This window comes from Vigna unguiculata, chromosome 4 (genome assembly GCF_037176805.1).
Source record: "Vigna unguiculata cultivar grain cowpea cultivar isolate G323 ecotype 2 chromosome 4, ASM3717680v1, whole genome shotgun sequence".
Classification (NCBI taxonomy): domain Eukaryota; kingdom Viridiplantae; phylum Streptophyta; class Magnoliopsida; order Fabales; family Fabaceae; genus Vigna; species Vigna unguiculata.
The window spans coordinates 43,164,235-43,180,432 of NC_140795.1; the positions used below are offsets into that span (position 1 = coordinate 43,164,235).

The window sequence follows — 16,198 nt, forward strand, 5'->3', positions numbered from 1 at the left end:
TGTCAATATATAAGCTAGGAGTAACAAATCGAGGCCCTTACAGACATAGCACATGTTCAAATACATATCACCAAAGAAAACTCTGAAATACAATATAATATCATGCTTCAAAATCACCAAGAACAAGGTGCACTTTTGTTAATTATCTTTGATAAACATACCCATACAACATTAGCTAAGTTTATTGAAACAATCAATTATTTAGGTTGCATAGTCCATATTAACTACCACCACTAAACGGCTTGAACTTCTCATTCAAGATCTCGTTTCGTGGATGCTGCTATTATCGTGAGAAGATTATATAATAATATAGAATGGATAGGATCTACTCACTTTACATTTTTCTTTTACCAAAAGGGTTGAGACTAACTTTTTAAAAAAAACAAGTGACCTCTCCTTTCTGTGCTAGAAAGAACAGTGTAACGGTACTTTTTTTTAGCAATATAGGTTGGTCCTTCCAATGTGACATTAACATTTAAATCATGCATTTAATATGATGGTATTGGATCATTTATAAAAGAACATAACGTTCAGACATTTTTCGTATGAAAAGTTCGTGACTGTCTTCTTATATTTGCAGAAGCTCAAATTCTTAATAGAGGAAAATATCTAATAACATCTTCATTATTTCTAATAGAGTAACTTTGAATATCTTAAACTGTTGCTTATGATTTAATTTTCATAATACCTAATATTAATTATTTATTTTCTTAATTAGTTAGGATTATGCTCTAATGTTGTTAGATATTGTTTGATATTATTAAGATATTGTTAGATATTGATAACCACAATATCAAACAATATCTTCTATTTAATCTTTTTATTTTCAGTTACTCTTTTTATTTGTACCTCTCTCTAATATAAATAGATTACCCTATGGGTGGTTTATACACAAGGGAGACTAATCTTCAATCCCTATTTTCTTTATTTTCAACATGGTATCTAGAGCTTAAGGTATTTTTTTCTTTTCGTCACCGTTGCCTCTGCATCTGCCGTCGCCACTGAAGCCGCCGCCTCTGCCAGACCTCCGCCGGACCGCCGCCGCTGGACCTTCGTCGGACCTCCAGTGGGCCTTCGCCGTACCTTCACCGGACCCCGCCGTACCACCGCCGCCGGACCTCCGTTGCCGGAGTGCCAATTCTGACCGGCAACCTTGAAGTCGTGCCTCCTCCATGGCGTCTTTCGCTTCCTCTTCCCATTCTGAAAACTCTTCTGGTATGTCTGACCCGTCCATCTACACTAACTATGTTAGTTAATGTACACTTATCCATTGACAAGTTAATTGGCCATAATTATGCAACATGGTCATCAGACGTCCGATTATGTCTTAAGAGTCAGAGGTATCTTGATCATCTTGCCCCAAAAGCACCTACTCTCACTCCGGCTGAGAACGACCGTTGGGAAACCATTGATGCTCAATTATGTGTGGTTCTCAAGGGTACTCTTGATCCTTCGTTAAAGCAACTTTTTCGTTCCTACGAAACATGTGTTCAAATCTGAGAGCATGCTAAGTTATTATACACCAATGATACTCAACGTCTCTATGGTGTTTGTTCTAAATTTGCAACGCTTATTTCCTCTAAACATCAAGACTCTATGACTGATTATATGGGCAAAAATCATGCTCTATTTCATGAATTCAATGAATTATTGCCTCCTTCCCCCGACCCTGCCACGGAGATCGAACAACACTCAAAGTTCTTCAATGACGGAGCATTACATGGGCTTGCTGATAAATATTCACATATTCGTGATCAAATTTTGGGTTCCCCAGTTGTCCCCACCTTAACTTCAACCTACTCTACTCTTTTGCGTGTACCAGAACAACCTAACACTGATACACCTGCTTTTGTTGATGATTCTTCTACATTGGTATCTCACCGCGATGACCGGACTCGCCCTCACAAACAGAGAAAAGGGCGTCCTAAGTGTGAACATTGTGGAAAGCTCGGTCACAAAATTGACAAGTGTTATGCATTACATGAGTGTGAACATTGTGGCAAGCCAGGTCACAAGATTGACAGGTGTTATGCATTGCATGGACGTCCTCCTTGCTCTGCTGCAGCTGTTCAGACCAACCTTTCCCCACCTTCCTCTACTGGGGATCCTCCTTCTGTTTCACCTGATACACCTGCTATGTTCAACAAATTTCTCAAATGGTATAAGGATCATGAGTCATCTAGTTCCACTGCATCTACCGCTAACACAGGTACATCTTTTGTTGGTCTGACTCGATCTTCTTCTCTTGGTCCTTGGGTATTTGATTCAGGAGCCATTGATCATATTACTCGTAACAAACTTGAACAGTGGCTATATTTAGAGCATGAGTACATAACGAATTCATTAAACCTCATTCTTACATGATTTTTAATAAAAATAGCACCTACAAACAACATTATTGAAAAATGCAAGTATAGCATATAGTCACATCACATCAAATGAAACTATAGGCTGTGGTTAGCATGAATTAATAAATTACTTAGCACGGAAATTTGTTAATAAATATTTTCATTGAAAAACATGCCATACCGTTGTCTCGATAATAACTGCAACCAGATTTACTACGAGAATGAAGGACACTATGTATCCAAACATTGGAGTCTTTACAAATTCTTTTAATCTTTTTGAGCTGGGCCAGTGGTAGAATGCTAAATACTCAAAGTAAGACATCTGCAACCAAATTGCAAAGTAGTATAGGTGTTACAAGTACACTTAAACTTCAAGATGTTTCAAGTTTGGAGTCTTAGAACTTACAACATCTTCCTTCTGAAATTTTAAAGCAATTGCATTGCAAATATCAGCAAATTCATCCTTGTTGATCTGAACGTAGAAAACGCATTTACATCAAAACATTCATCTACACAAGTGTGCATAGAAGATAACCAAATGCAAAAGAACAAATTTTACCTTTATATCGTGACTATCGTCCAGCTCATCAAATATCAGCTCAAATTCTTCACTGGAGATTTTTGGCAAAGTCCTAACGAAAACAAAATTTATGCTTTAACCTTCATAAAGCGAAAGGAAGACTATGGAAAACTACAAGTTTAGAATTTAACGAGTACTTCTTGTGTCAAAATAATGTAGTGCCATTTTACCGAGAAAACAAAATAGAAGCCGTAGTGAAAATCCATGAGCAACAATAATATGAACAAATGTATAGAAAGCCAAACAAGTGGCCTACTTAGTAACTCCTTAAATTTCATGAGCAATATTGTGAAGCTTCAAATTCAAGCATAGCAAGTAACACATCATTTATTAGGTTGTGCTCATTTTTCTTAATCCTTAATAACAAATTCTGTCTTCCAACATTTTTCTTTGATTGATATGAAGTGTTGTGCGCATGTGTTTCATCCAAGAGAGAGAAGAATGGAGAAAGGGAAATAAATATCAATATTAGGTAATAGTTGGGTAAAACATAGGGAAGATTCTCTATCAATGAGTCGAGCTAGACAAGTTAACTGCATCCAACCCAAAACCTTAAAATGTTAGATATATGAATCTTTGCCACGTATATGTTACTAAACATAATTCAATTAGCTTAGTTTATCCAGCCTTGGCCAATGTAAGATTTCATTAATGCTCTGTCTAATAAAGATGAAAGAAATTGGTTGGATGAAAAAAGTGGATAAAGTGTAAGTAGATGGGAAATAAAGTGGAGATTAAAGGTGTTTCATTGAAGAGAAATGATGAAGAGATGAGGAGAGTTATGAGGAGAAATAGATGAGAAATGGTGCAGTGGGTCCCATTATTTTATAAAATTATTTCTCTCTTCCACTGAGAGCCTCAAAGAACCTTATGCATAACAAACATTGCGGAATAAAATAATACCTACCTGTACTTGTTCAGCTCCTCAAAGAGCCTTATGCATTGATTTTTGTTGAGAGCTCCAATATTCTGCAACCACAACACCATCTCAAACACGGTTATAATCAATAAATATATGTAGCAAAGTCACAACAGAAACCTATATAAAAGAATAAGAATCAACATAAAGATAATTTCATAATAAAAGAGAAGATTTTAATTGAATTGATTCAAAATAGTACATCCACTTCTATATATAGATAACTCAAACCCTAAAGTAATAATTACAAGAGATATCTAGAATCTTCTAACAATTTCTAGTAATTTAATATCTTACGAACAATTTTCAATACTGAATTTAATATCCAACTAACAACAATATGTTATAATTTAACAAATGGTATAATAGGACCAACAAACCTTGCAAGAACATACTCTAATACCATATTAAGAAGTGAGTTTTAGGTCAAAACTCAACCTCACAAAACCAACTTGTATGGTAAAAATGTCTCCATATATATACAATGATTTGGTTATTAATCTATTTGATGTAGGATCTCCATCAAAAACAATGTTATTTCTAAGACTATAGTAGTTGGATGAGATAGTCCAATTTAACACTACTGTTTAGTGTGAGCATGTAGGCATACTTAATCAATTTAATGGTAGAGAAATTACCATTTTATCCAAGGTAGTTGAATCAAGATACAAGTGTGAAAAATTAAACAAAGACATGAAAATTACACTTACAAGTGTATCTAAGAGATTAAAAGCTTTCTCCAGCATAGTTCTTCTCAGAAGATCCTTTTCAAAAACTTGTTTCACAAGCTGCAGCAAAAGAATATTTGAGCACTGTTATTATTTGTATGAACATCCATCCTAGAGTACATGATTAACATCAAAATTCTTATAATATATTCCAGGTTGGGCAGCTAAAAGGAACAGAATCAACAGAACTCCAATCCTTTCAAGTAACTTTATCATTAAATCTAGAGAAAGAGAGTAATTGTATGAACACATTTACCTCACTCTTGAAACTATCATAGACAACGGCAAGGATAAGGTTTGTAACAAAGTAAACCCCCACCAGCACAAACAGTACAAAAAAGAGGCAGTACCAACGAGAAGACCTTAAAAACCAAAAATAAAAATTATGAGTGCTGATTGACGATTTCTCAAATTGAAAGGACAAAAGTCATCTAGCCAGGCAAATTAAAACTATAAAATTCAAAACTCTTACTTGTATGCAGGAACCCAAACATCTGGATTATTGGATGTGGTAAATAAAAGAAACATTTGATACAACGTAGCACCATATGAAGTGAATACTGTTTTCCCCTGTATTGTATCCTCAAAAAACACATATGCCACCCAACTAGCAAAAACAAGAAACAGAAGTCCCAATGCCTGCAATGCACACAAATATGACAAGGCACTCTCGAGTAAGAGTGTTGATTATGACAAATTGAAATAATCCAAACGTAGCATTCATGTGAAACTCAATAGATTTTGAAGGTAAAATGACATGCACACTGTTGTTAGAATTGCAAACAGGAACGGCAAAGAAAAAGGCAATGAGAAATATGAAAGTGAACTAACCAAAACATTTAAGTATGTGTCAAGCATCCCAAACAAGATAGTGATGGTTTCTCGTAGCTCCCTAACATCAAATTCAAATGCAGAATTTGACTGTCAAAAATTGGTTATAAAGGCTTTTGCTTTTTGCTGAATAATGAACAAACAAGAACTCACATTGTAAGGCATGTGAACGATGGCAAGTAACCTCAAGTCATAAATTATTAAATAACCTAAAGCTTAACTTGCCACCTCACATGAAATAAAAAAGCCCCTTAAAGACTAAAGCTTTTACAGAGCACAAGACAAAAACAATTTGACCTAAAAGTGTAGTTTAAATAAAAGTGGTAACGATCAAACTGTTCTTGGTCTCCATGAAACAGAGATATCAGCTCCTGAATAAGACTCCACGAAACAGCTGACGTTTTTGTGTTGTTCATGTAAAAAATGCCCCTCCATTTAAGAAAATAATTTTTTTCAGGCACAGGAATCCAATTGATATTAGAAAAAAAAAGGTTGACAGAGGACATGAGAGATATGCTAAATTCTACTCAGTTCTTCTCTGTCACTTAAATTATCTTCCCTTCTAGTCTTGCTCAAATAATAATAACCATAGTTACGGAATTTGAAATAGTAAATCACCGAATATTAAAAATATCAAACACGAGTCCAAAGTTATAATCTGCGACAGAATATTTACTCTAAAGGAAAACAAACAAGTTGAGATAGGTCAGGCAATACCTAATGTTCAGAACAAAAAGAACAACTCTGACATAAGGTGCAATTCTGAAAGGTAGAAAATCAAAAGCCAGTGGAGACAAGTAAAAGACGTAGAGCAGCGTATCAGCAACAAGAACTAATAGACAGAAAACCTGGAAATGCCAACAAAAAATTTATCAGTAAACTATAGAACCAGGCTTTGGATTAGATTTTATGAAGAATTAGGGAGAGGGATATCAACCTTTTCAAAGGCCTTCTTACCCCATATCATCTACCTTCTGATAACCGACCCCCAATACATATTTCAACTGTACTCAAGGTTTTAAAGTTGTCTGAAACTTCCACCTAGGAACCTTAATGATAGAAAAACTCTCAACTAAAATCTCTTTTTTATGTTTGATTCAACTAGTTTGTCTTGCAAACCAATCTTCAGTAGAGGATCAGGATTCCTTGACTCCACTAGAATGCATATGGCAAATTAAAGACCAATAACCATCCCGTTCTTTAAATTGAGAAAGAAAACATCATCTTGAGAAATAATTTGAAGTTTTGGAGTCCAGACAACCAACTACAGTGTCATTGGCTGGGTTTGCACTGGTTTAATATTGGCCCAAAACAACTGGTGATCTGGTCAGGATAGGGCTGACCCAAGATACAAATTGTACAAATTTAGAAATTATGTTTTAAAATGTGCATGTGTAAACAAACAAACACACACACACACACACAAACCTAGAAAACCCTTGTGGTACCATGATAGTGGGGCCACTCATCATATTACACGACTCTAACAATTTCACAACCAAGCATTCTTACATTGGGAATGACTCTATCAAGCTAGGTAACGGCCTAGGTATGACTATTTCACATATTGGCTCTACTGTTTTTTACAGCCCAACACACAAGAACACAGTTGTTCTTCACAAATCATTTGCATACTCCCAAGAATATCCAAAAATCTAATCAGTGTTTCACAATTTGCTAAAGACAACAATGTATATTTTGAGTTACATTCTAATTTTTGTTATGTTAAAAATCGTGACACAAAGGAGATCGTTCTTGTTAAGAAGCAAACCTCACCTTACAAGCTGGTTTTATGGGGTTGAGTTAGGCTTAAAGTTCACTTCTTAACATGGTATCGGAGTCGATGTTAAAACCTATTCTAGTGAGATTTCTTGTTTGTTGGACATATTGTTCCACCCGCTATCGGACCATCCATTAATGTCAAGTCCCACACTTGAGATGTATATAACTCAGCGTGAAAGGGTGTGTTGGAAGTCCCACATCGATTAGAGATAAGGCCAATTTAGAATATATATATATATATATGTGTGTGTGTGTGTGTGTGTGTGTGTGTGTGCAAACCTCACCTTACAAGCCGATTTTATGGGATTGAGTTAGGCGTAAAGTCTACTTCTTAACCGTTCTTAAAGGCACCCTTAAAGATGGATTATATGTTTTTCATCCCTTACATCATTCTACTGTCTTCAACATTAATAATAGTTCTCTTCATTCAGCTCTTCCTTTAAGGCATTCTCGTCTTGGGCATGCCTCATATCAAACTGTCCAAAGAGCTTTAAATAATAGTAATATTCAAATTGGCAAGAAAAATACTATTTTTTCTATGTGATGTTTGTGCTAGAACTAAAATGCATCATCTTCATTTTTCAAACTTTTTACTTCTATTTATGGTAGTCCTTCGGAATTAGTTTAGATAGACAAATGGGGTCCTCCTCTGATAAGTTCATGACTCCTCATGTGGATGAAGAGACTCTTCGTAAGAGAATCACTAGGAGCATAACTAAAAGGGAGACCTCTTCCTCACCCATCTCTTTAAATTTGCTTAGCATTTTACCTTGTGTTTAGTGTTCTAACCTTGTTTGTTTTCTTGTAGATTTGCTAGTGGCATCTCCTCTTATGAGGTTGTCACCTTCTATAGGGTCTAGGAGACTCCTAGCTTAAGGGAGTGTACTCATCACACCCCTAATCTTACTAAGAAGACACCCTTGGAGTGGAGAATAGAGGATCTTGATTGGTCCATACATGATGTGAATGGTACACATGGTGATGATTGGTTGACTTTTCCCCCACTGGGCCACCTACTTTCATTTATTTGGCTGCCCTAGTTTCATGAAAGATTCTTTGTATAATTGCTAGGGGGTCCCTACCTTTTTGTATTTGCTAAGAGGTCCCTCTATTTACCTATTTAAGAGAGTTTCTTCAACACTTGTAAAAGAGTTGAACATTGAATTAGAAAAGTCATTACGTTTCAACCATTTGTGAGAGTTGAGAGAGTGCTCCTTTGAGTGTTTTTGAGCTCCCCTATCTCATCAAGTAGTGGCACCACCACTCATCTTGGGTTGGCCCATCCCCCAAGTGGTGTGCTCCACTCCTCTTTTTCTTCCATTGCTCTTCTTTTCATCTTCTTGCTTCATTTTCCAGCTTATGTTTACTTTCTTATGTTGTTCTTTGTACATTACTTTGCTTCCATTTAATAGCTTGAAATCATACTCTCTTCTTTCTTATGAACTCCTATGAAGTGAACCTGCACATCTAGATAACCTAATTATCTTAATGTCCAATGGGGATGATCTTGGAGTTTTCTTAATCCACTAATAACACCTTGTTCTATGAAAAATCAACGAGATGAACTCTTATCATGCTCCCATGTCTAGTATAATTGCTGCAAAGTATTACATAACTTTCTTAAATGCTTATTCTAAATTTACTTGGATATATCTTCTTCACTCAAAATCTCAAAAACTTTTGTTGAAAATCAAACAAATTACAAATTAAAGGTCATTCAAACCGATAATGCTAAAGAATTTCACATATTTCAATAAACACGATATTAGACATAGGCTCATTTGCCCACACACATATCAACAAAATGGTTCTACCGAAAGAAAACATAGGAATGTTGTTGATACTGGCTTGTCTATTATTGCAAGAACTTCTTTCCCAAAAAAATTTGGGGTGAAGCTTTCATTAGTGTTGTTCACATTATTAATATGCTCCCTACATTTGTTTTAAAAAATATATCCCCTTACTAAACTTTTTCACAAATCTCCATATTACACTTTTTCTTAAATTATTCGATTGTGCCTATTACCCATTAATTCGGCCTTACAATAAAAACAAAAGTTTGATTTCCGATCTATGATGTGTTTGTTTTTGGGAGACAATTCTCAAACCAAAGGATATGTTTGCCTTTCCCCTTCAAGAAAGGTGTATAGTTCATGCTATGTCTTATTCAATGAAATTGTTTTCCCTTTTACTTTATCACATAAACCTTTTATAACAAAAGACAAACTCAACTTTTCTAATGCAAAAAGCAACATACCCATTTTTGTTATTAAACCTATTTCCCCTGTTACAGCATATGCTCTCCAAATGCCACCAAATTTTTCTTCTTTATCTCAGTCAACACACAATGCTTCACATCCTTTTTTTCAGCATTCACGTGATGTTGCTTTACCCAATATGTCTCACATTGTTGCACCTACTAATGACATTTCAACATCTACCAACCACAATAGTTCTTCCTTTGTTTCCATGTCCCACAATGCGGTTGTGCCTTCCTCGGTTCCTAACACACATCCTATGATTACAAGGTAAAAGAAGGTATTCACAAACCCAAAGTTATTTGTCAGAATTGTTGATTAATGCATTTTAGGAAAGGTTAAATTTTATTCTGCATTACTTCTGATTATTTGTTATTAATGCTAGGATTGTGTTTCTAGAATAAATCCCATAATTATTGGGATGTGTCTCCTTAGAATTAGCTGATTGATATTTCCATAATAGCCACACAGGCTTGTGTTCATATAGGTCCAATGACCTAATTATTTTGTATGAGAAATAAAATATTCTTTTTTCTAAATTTGAGATTATTAATATTTCTACTTCAATTGAACCAACCAAGCACAACTAAACAAGCTTTATCTAATCCTGACTGGTTCAATGCTATGCAAACTAAGTACAATGCTCTCATTGGAAATGGTTCTTCGACTCTCATGGATCTTCCAAAAGGAGTTGCTCTTGTTGGGAGCAAATGGGATCTTAAAAAGAAATATAATGTTGATGATACTCTCCAAAGATACAAGACTCATTTGGTTGCCAAAGGCTTTCATCAAGCTCTTGGCCTTGACTACAAAGAAACTTTTAGCCCCTTTGTCAAGAAAACTACAATGGACTATTAGCCAAATTAACATTAACAATGCCTTCTTGCATGGTGAACACGAGGAAACTGTTTTCATGCAGCAACCACCAGGCTTTATCTTTTCCAACCCTATCCAAGTTTGTAAATTGAATAAGGCTATATGTGGCTTTAAACAAGCACCACATGATTGGTTTCAGAAATTAAGCAATACTCTGAGTCAGATGGGATTCTTCTCCACTAAGAGTGATCCCTCTTTATTTACTTGTTTTCAAAAATTATCCACCATTTTCATCTTAATATATGTAGATGATATCATTGTCACGAGTTCTTCTACAACTGAAATAACATCTTTAATTACTTCCTTATAAAACATGTTTAATTTAAAAGATCTTGACAGATTACATTATTTTCTAGGAATAGAGGCTACACGGGATTCTGTTGATCATCTTCATCTTTCTCAAACTAAATACATTAAGGAAATTTGGCAACGAGCAAACATGCATGAAGCTAAACTTCCACCTACTCCCATGATCACATCTCTTCATCTTACACAAGATTGTTCAACATCTTTTGAAGATCCCACTTTATATCGGTCTATTGTTGGAGCTCTTCAATATGTCACAATCACACAACCTAAGTTAAGCTTTTATGTCAATAAAATCTATCAAGTATATGCATCAACAGAAAGAGCATCACTGGAAAGCAGTGAAACGCATCTAGTTATCTAGCTAGTACCATACATTCTGGTATATCATTTCATTCTTCTTCTAACTTTTGTTGTTGCATTTAGTGATGCAAATTGGGGTTCAGATCTAGATGATCAAAAGTCTACAACAGGATTTTGTATCTATCTTGGCTCCAATATCATTTCTTGGGGATCACACAAGCAAGTTGTTGCCGTAGCAACACAAAAGCAGAATATCATAGTATTGCATCCACGTTGTCTAATATTTCATCAATTTCTTCCTTACTTCAAGAGTTGTTGTGCTTAACTACTACAATTCCAATTATTTATTCTGACAACTTAGGCGTTGTCCTTCTCTCAACAAATCTACCATGTATTCTCAGAACAAGCATTTTGAAATTGATCTATATTTGTCCATGATCGAGTTCAGCACAAGCAAATTTGTCTCATTCATCTTCTTGAGCATTTTCAAGTAGTACACATATTGATCAAGCCTATCTCTGCTACTTCCTTCACAAAGTTTAGATATAAACTTAAGGTGTCCAAAAATCCCACCTTAAGTTTAAGGGGGATGATAACACATCACAAGATTAATTGATTTTGTTTTATCAGTTATTTTTCATTCTCTGGGTTTTCCTATATAATTAAGTTTTTCGTTATCTTTTGCAAGACAGATTATTGGCATTCAATATAGCTTTCTCTCTTCTCTTTTTTATGCTTCTTCCTAGCTTACATGCATATCAAATTTTTTGAGAAACAATCTCATTTTCTCTGTTTCATCTTGATTGGGTTGAATCAATTATCCTATGTTTTCCTCCTTAGTCACACACACACACACACACACACACACACACAAAAGATTGGAAAACTAATTTTGGAAATATAATATCAACACTTAATGTAATAAGATCCCTATGATTCAAGGGTATAATAAGTCCCTATTCTTCAAGGATATAATCAGCTCCCTACTATTTTGGACATAGTTAGATCCCTATGATTCATGGATATTTACATTGTACACTTTAATTGTAATCTATTAAATATGGAATAATAAAACATGATTGCAGACAATATATATGTAGACAAAAATACATCATAAGTAAAAAAACTATCATGTTATGCATAAATTATTAATTTAAGGTAGGTTTTATAATTTATCATTAATTTATAAAAGATATTATATCCCCACATAATATGTAACATTTGGTCGTGCCAGGTCAACCCAAAGTGTGACCTGATCCCAGCAGAAAACTACATTAGGTCTAATTTTCAGAGTGCAAAACTCGCCCTGTTAGGTTATGACTAGAACTGGTTAGGTCGTTAGCAACCCTACCTACCAAAGGTGGAGTCCTTTGTTCAAAAGTTGGCCCTCTAAAGCAACATTAGAGCTGATAAAGTTTTGTTGTCTTCTACCATATTATATTCTTTAGTAGGATCTTGAAGCAACATACCTTGAATTGATTAAAAGCATTTTTCCAATATATACGAGATCCTTCGTAAGACAATGGGAAGAAAGTATGAATGATTATCACAAGAAGAGTTATTCCCTGTATTACATAGAAAAGGCTGTGTAAGAAAAAAAAAACTGTACAGATAGTTGAGAAATGAATACAAGGACACTTCAACCGCTCCACAAATCAACTAATATCTCCATACCATCTTATAGTATAAGACACTCCCATTTTTTCTATAAGAGAAGACAAATTATTAGAAAGAAAAGATAGAATGTACTCTTGGAGGATAAGAAACTTTAAAAGGAAGAGAAAAATACATATCAAACCAAATTAGATAAAAGCTGTGAAAAAGTTTTCGTAAGTCACTAATACAAATCCTATGGAAATACGCACTACCAAAGGAAAATGAGACTCTCAGCAGATATGCATAAATAACAAAAGAAAAACGTAAAAGCAACAAAGTGATGTAGGTGTACAGTGAAAGGATAGTTTGGAGCCGACTTGCTTTATGAATCTAAATTGCTAGCTTAACAGTAAAACATTCCTAAGAGATATTAATTCAGGAAATAATAGAATCACATAGACAGGTAGTATTAGTTGTTTCACTTTAGTTTGGAAGTGTAGCTGAATAAATAACTTGACTTCAACGTGGGAATGACAAATATTACCAAAGGTAATCACCATTTCAAAGTGACCACAAATAAAAGGCTCGCTGATAATTTACCCAATAATAACAGTATCTGAAGTACTGAACGCTTACCTCATAAATAAGACATTCTGCATCAGTTAGATACGGTAATTGACCCAAATAGAAATACTCTCTGTCGTTGCAGGACTGTGTGGCAAGTTTTTTACACCACAGAGGTTTCTGTACCAAGTAAAGTACATAATGAAATATCTTCTTTCTATCATTTTCTTTGGCATGAAAGCCTCAATTACATATAACTGGAACTAGAGTTCATAAGGAGCTTGCCACTGCTTACCTCCAGGAAATTCAGGACTATCAAAGCAAAATAACTAAGAGACCATATGAGATTGAATTTAGTGAATACAAAATAAAATCTTGCATAATTTTGGAAGTTTGATGAATCAAGAATTTGTTCAGGGAGACCCACACCATCTTCAGCCTGCATAAAGAATTTCCAACCAGAATAATAAGCAATTAATGACCCGAAAGAAATTCCATCAATAAATACATATCAATGTAAAGGGGGAGTTAGTAGAAATATATTAAAGAAAAAAATAGTGGTCGTAGAAGTAGATTCAAGGTCATTGAGAACTAGTCCTAAAATGAGTCAAGGCACACAGGTGGGCAGTAAGGCCTCTAGTCCTTAGCTTTGACAGAAGACCACCGTTCTGGTATAGTAAAAAATCTGATTTCATGCAGAAAATCAAGACAAAGAGTAGTTTGTAAACATATGTATTAATGTATTAACATGACACACCTAGCAGTCTTAACCTACTGACTTGACACACTGAGCAAACTTGAAGTTATAGACCTAGAAAGAGAATTGGTGGTCCTGATTGTTTTGTACTGAAATACACAATTAAAATCTTAATATAAGCACAAGAGAAGAATCTAATCCAAAGATTAACCCATCAGGTAAAAGAGTTTCAAGCTTTAAGTACCACATCAAGTAGCTCCTATCAATGTGGAACTCTTAACATTGTCACTTCCTTTAAGAACCAACTATCACAATGACTTTCACGCAATTGATATTGACCCGGTAGTAGTCCTTTTCTCTTAAAGACAGTTTCACTCATTTTTCAATATTTAACTTGCTCCTCTATCCATCTTATAGATAATCTTTCCCATAACTCAACACTTAATGAAAGGACCAACTGATAGAACTTAAACACAACAAAGAGTTCAATCCAAAAAGACTATTTTATTAGGAGGGAGAACTTCAAGGCTTAAGTACTACACAAACACTTTTTTTTTAATTTTATTTACTTTGCATTTTTTCATCATCCTCTCCGTGCTTTTTTATATCTACAACTATTTTTCTCTGCACTTCACAATTCTGTAATTCTCGCTTTACCAAAACCGCAACATCAGTGGCAACTTTCCCACAACATGCAGAACAATTCCTCCTACGATTCAAGACTTTCAAAATTTAAACACGACGCTGACCAACTTAAGAGACGACGCGATTCAACTTCAAATATAATAATTAAATTCACATTGCCGCCAGAACAGATTCAATTGACTATTCTTAAGTGTCCGTAACAAGCCATCGATGACAAGTACGTAACAAGCCATCGATGACAAGATCTACCTACATAAGTTCAATAATTAACTCAAACACAATGCGCGATACTAACTCGCTCACTATTGCAAAGCACAACGGTTAAAAGCTGAATCAATGTATAAAAAACCACAGTCGGCAGTAAACGTAAAATAGAACCTAAGACGCACATCACTATGAGTTCCCTGAAATAGATTTCCGAACAACGCATGAACGAAAAAGAGAAAGAGTAACACGAACCAGATCGATGAGCGCAGCGGCTTTCTCGTAGTTGGAACCGTGGGTTATAGCGTCGGAACGCCGGAACAGTCCTCGCCGGCGGGAGCCGAGGCCACTGCTTTCGCCTCTCAGCAGAGACTGCTCCATCTTCTGGAGAGAAGAGAAGAGAACAACGAAGATAGAGAGAAAGAGAACAGTGAAAGGATGAGTGATGCGCGCTGAAAACACTATTACAACCGTTTCATCTTTTATTATATACGCAGTTGAAGAATGCTTTATGGATCACACTCTTGTCACACGGAAACAATGGTCCCAACGAAATAACGACCAAATTGAAGAGTAGACTTCTAGTTTCTGTATATGAATAAGTGATGATGATGTGATTGGGGTGTGATCACACCCTTGATTCAGATCCAAGCTATTCTCGATGTATAAATCGCGTGTCCACATCAGCACTGGATAAGGTACAATTCAAAGTCAAAGAACTTCAATTCATTCACACCCTCTCTGTCCTTTTGTTTCGGCCATTTACCAGCATGTTTGAATCTTTTGTTATTGCTCTTTTCTTTTCTTTTTTGTTATCGTAGAAATAGAAATAAATTTCTTTAGCTGAATTTCGTATATTCATTTTGAAGTTCACACTAAGTTTAAAATGAAACTGTCTCTGTCTTTCGTTATCATAATGTCTGGAGTCACTGCCATGGTGCTTTGTTGAGTGTTACTTGCTGAGTGGAGACACCTGTCTCGAACGTATTATTGGATGACACTTGGAAAGTTTATTTTCGAGTTTCAATATTTCTAGTAATGAATCTCATAATTTGTAAATTCAACGAAAATTGTTTCTTTTTTTATTTATAATTAAAGTTAATTTCACGAAATTAAGCTTATACCTGTATTACAGTTGTAGATTGGGATGAGATATATGTATATGTATTAAGTCTAATTGTGAGCACGACTTAAAGATGATATTATTTTATTTATTTATAGTCGGCGACGTGAGAAGACAAATTAAAAAAAATAAAATAAAATAGGTGCCACGACTTGGATGCAGTCTCAACTTGTCTGTACTCTACTCATGACATGAGGGTTGTTGAAAGTGAAATCCTCCATTGTTGAAGTAGAACATTCTGCTTCCATGCTCATATATATATATATAAATAAATAAAGTATATATATATAAATAAATAAAGTATGTATCAACAGCTCTGAAATCTGACCAAACTCAATGAGAAGAAACAGTATTATTATCGTTTAAAAGCTTATCACTGGCTGGCTATAAATGAAATATGTTAAATAAATAATAGAACTCTGAAATTTAATGATTTTT

The 16,198-nt window shown here is 34.9% G+C and overlaps 1 protein-coding gene across 2 annotated transcripts in view; it reads right to left on the bottom strand.

Annotated features, from left to right (window-relative positions):
• TPC1 (two-pore channel 1) overlaps window positions 1–15,279 on the bottom strand; it is a 28,950-nt gene extending 13,671 nt beyond the window's left edge. Inside the window, exons 1-13 of one of the 2 annotated variants that reach the window (XM_028067718.2) lie at window positions 14,893–15,279; window positions 13,387–13,530; window positions 13,164–13,271; window positions 12,401–12,496; window positions 6,124–6,254; window positions 5,407–5,467; window positions 5,048–5,214; window positions 4,832–4,937; window positions 4,558–4,635; window positions 3,836–3,897; window positions 2,908–2,980; window positions 2,755–2,820; window positions 2,530–2,670 (exon numbers count right to left, since the gene is read on the bottom strand). In XM_028067718.2, the coding sequence (XP_027923519.1) occupies window positions 2,530–2,670; window positions 2,755–2,820; window positions 2,908–2,980; window positions 3,836–3,897; window positions 4,558–4,635; window positions 4,832–4,937; window positions 5,048–5,214; window positions 5,407–5,467; window positions 6,124–6,254; window positions 12,401–12,496; window positions 13,164–13,271; window positions 13,387–13,530; window positions 14,893–15,018 (1,359 nt within the window). In that variant the 5' untranslated portion in view covers window positions 15,019–15,279. The remainder of the gene's footprint in view (window positions 1–2,529; window positions 2,671–2,754; window positions 2,821–2,907; window positions 2,981–3,835; window positions 3,898–4,557; window positions 4,636–4,831; window positions 4,938–5,047; window positions 5,215–5,406; window positions 5,468–6,123; window positions 6,255–12,400; window positions 12,497–13,163; window positions 13,272–13,386; window positions 13,531–14,892) is intronic. The other variant, XM_028067717.2, reaches the window with a different exon arrangement.
• Between the last annotated feature and the right edge of the window lie 919 nt (window positions 15,280–16,198).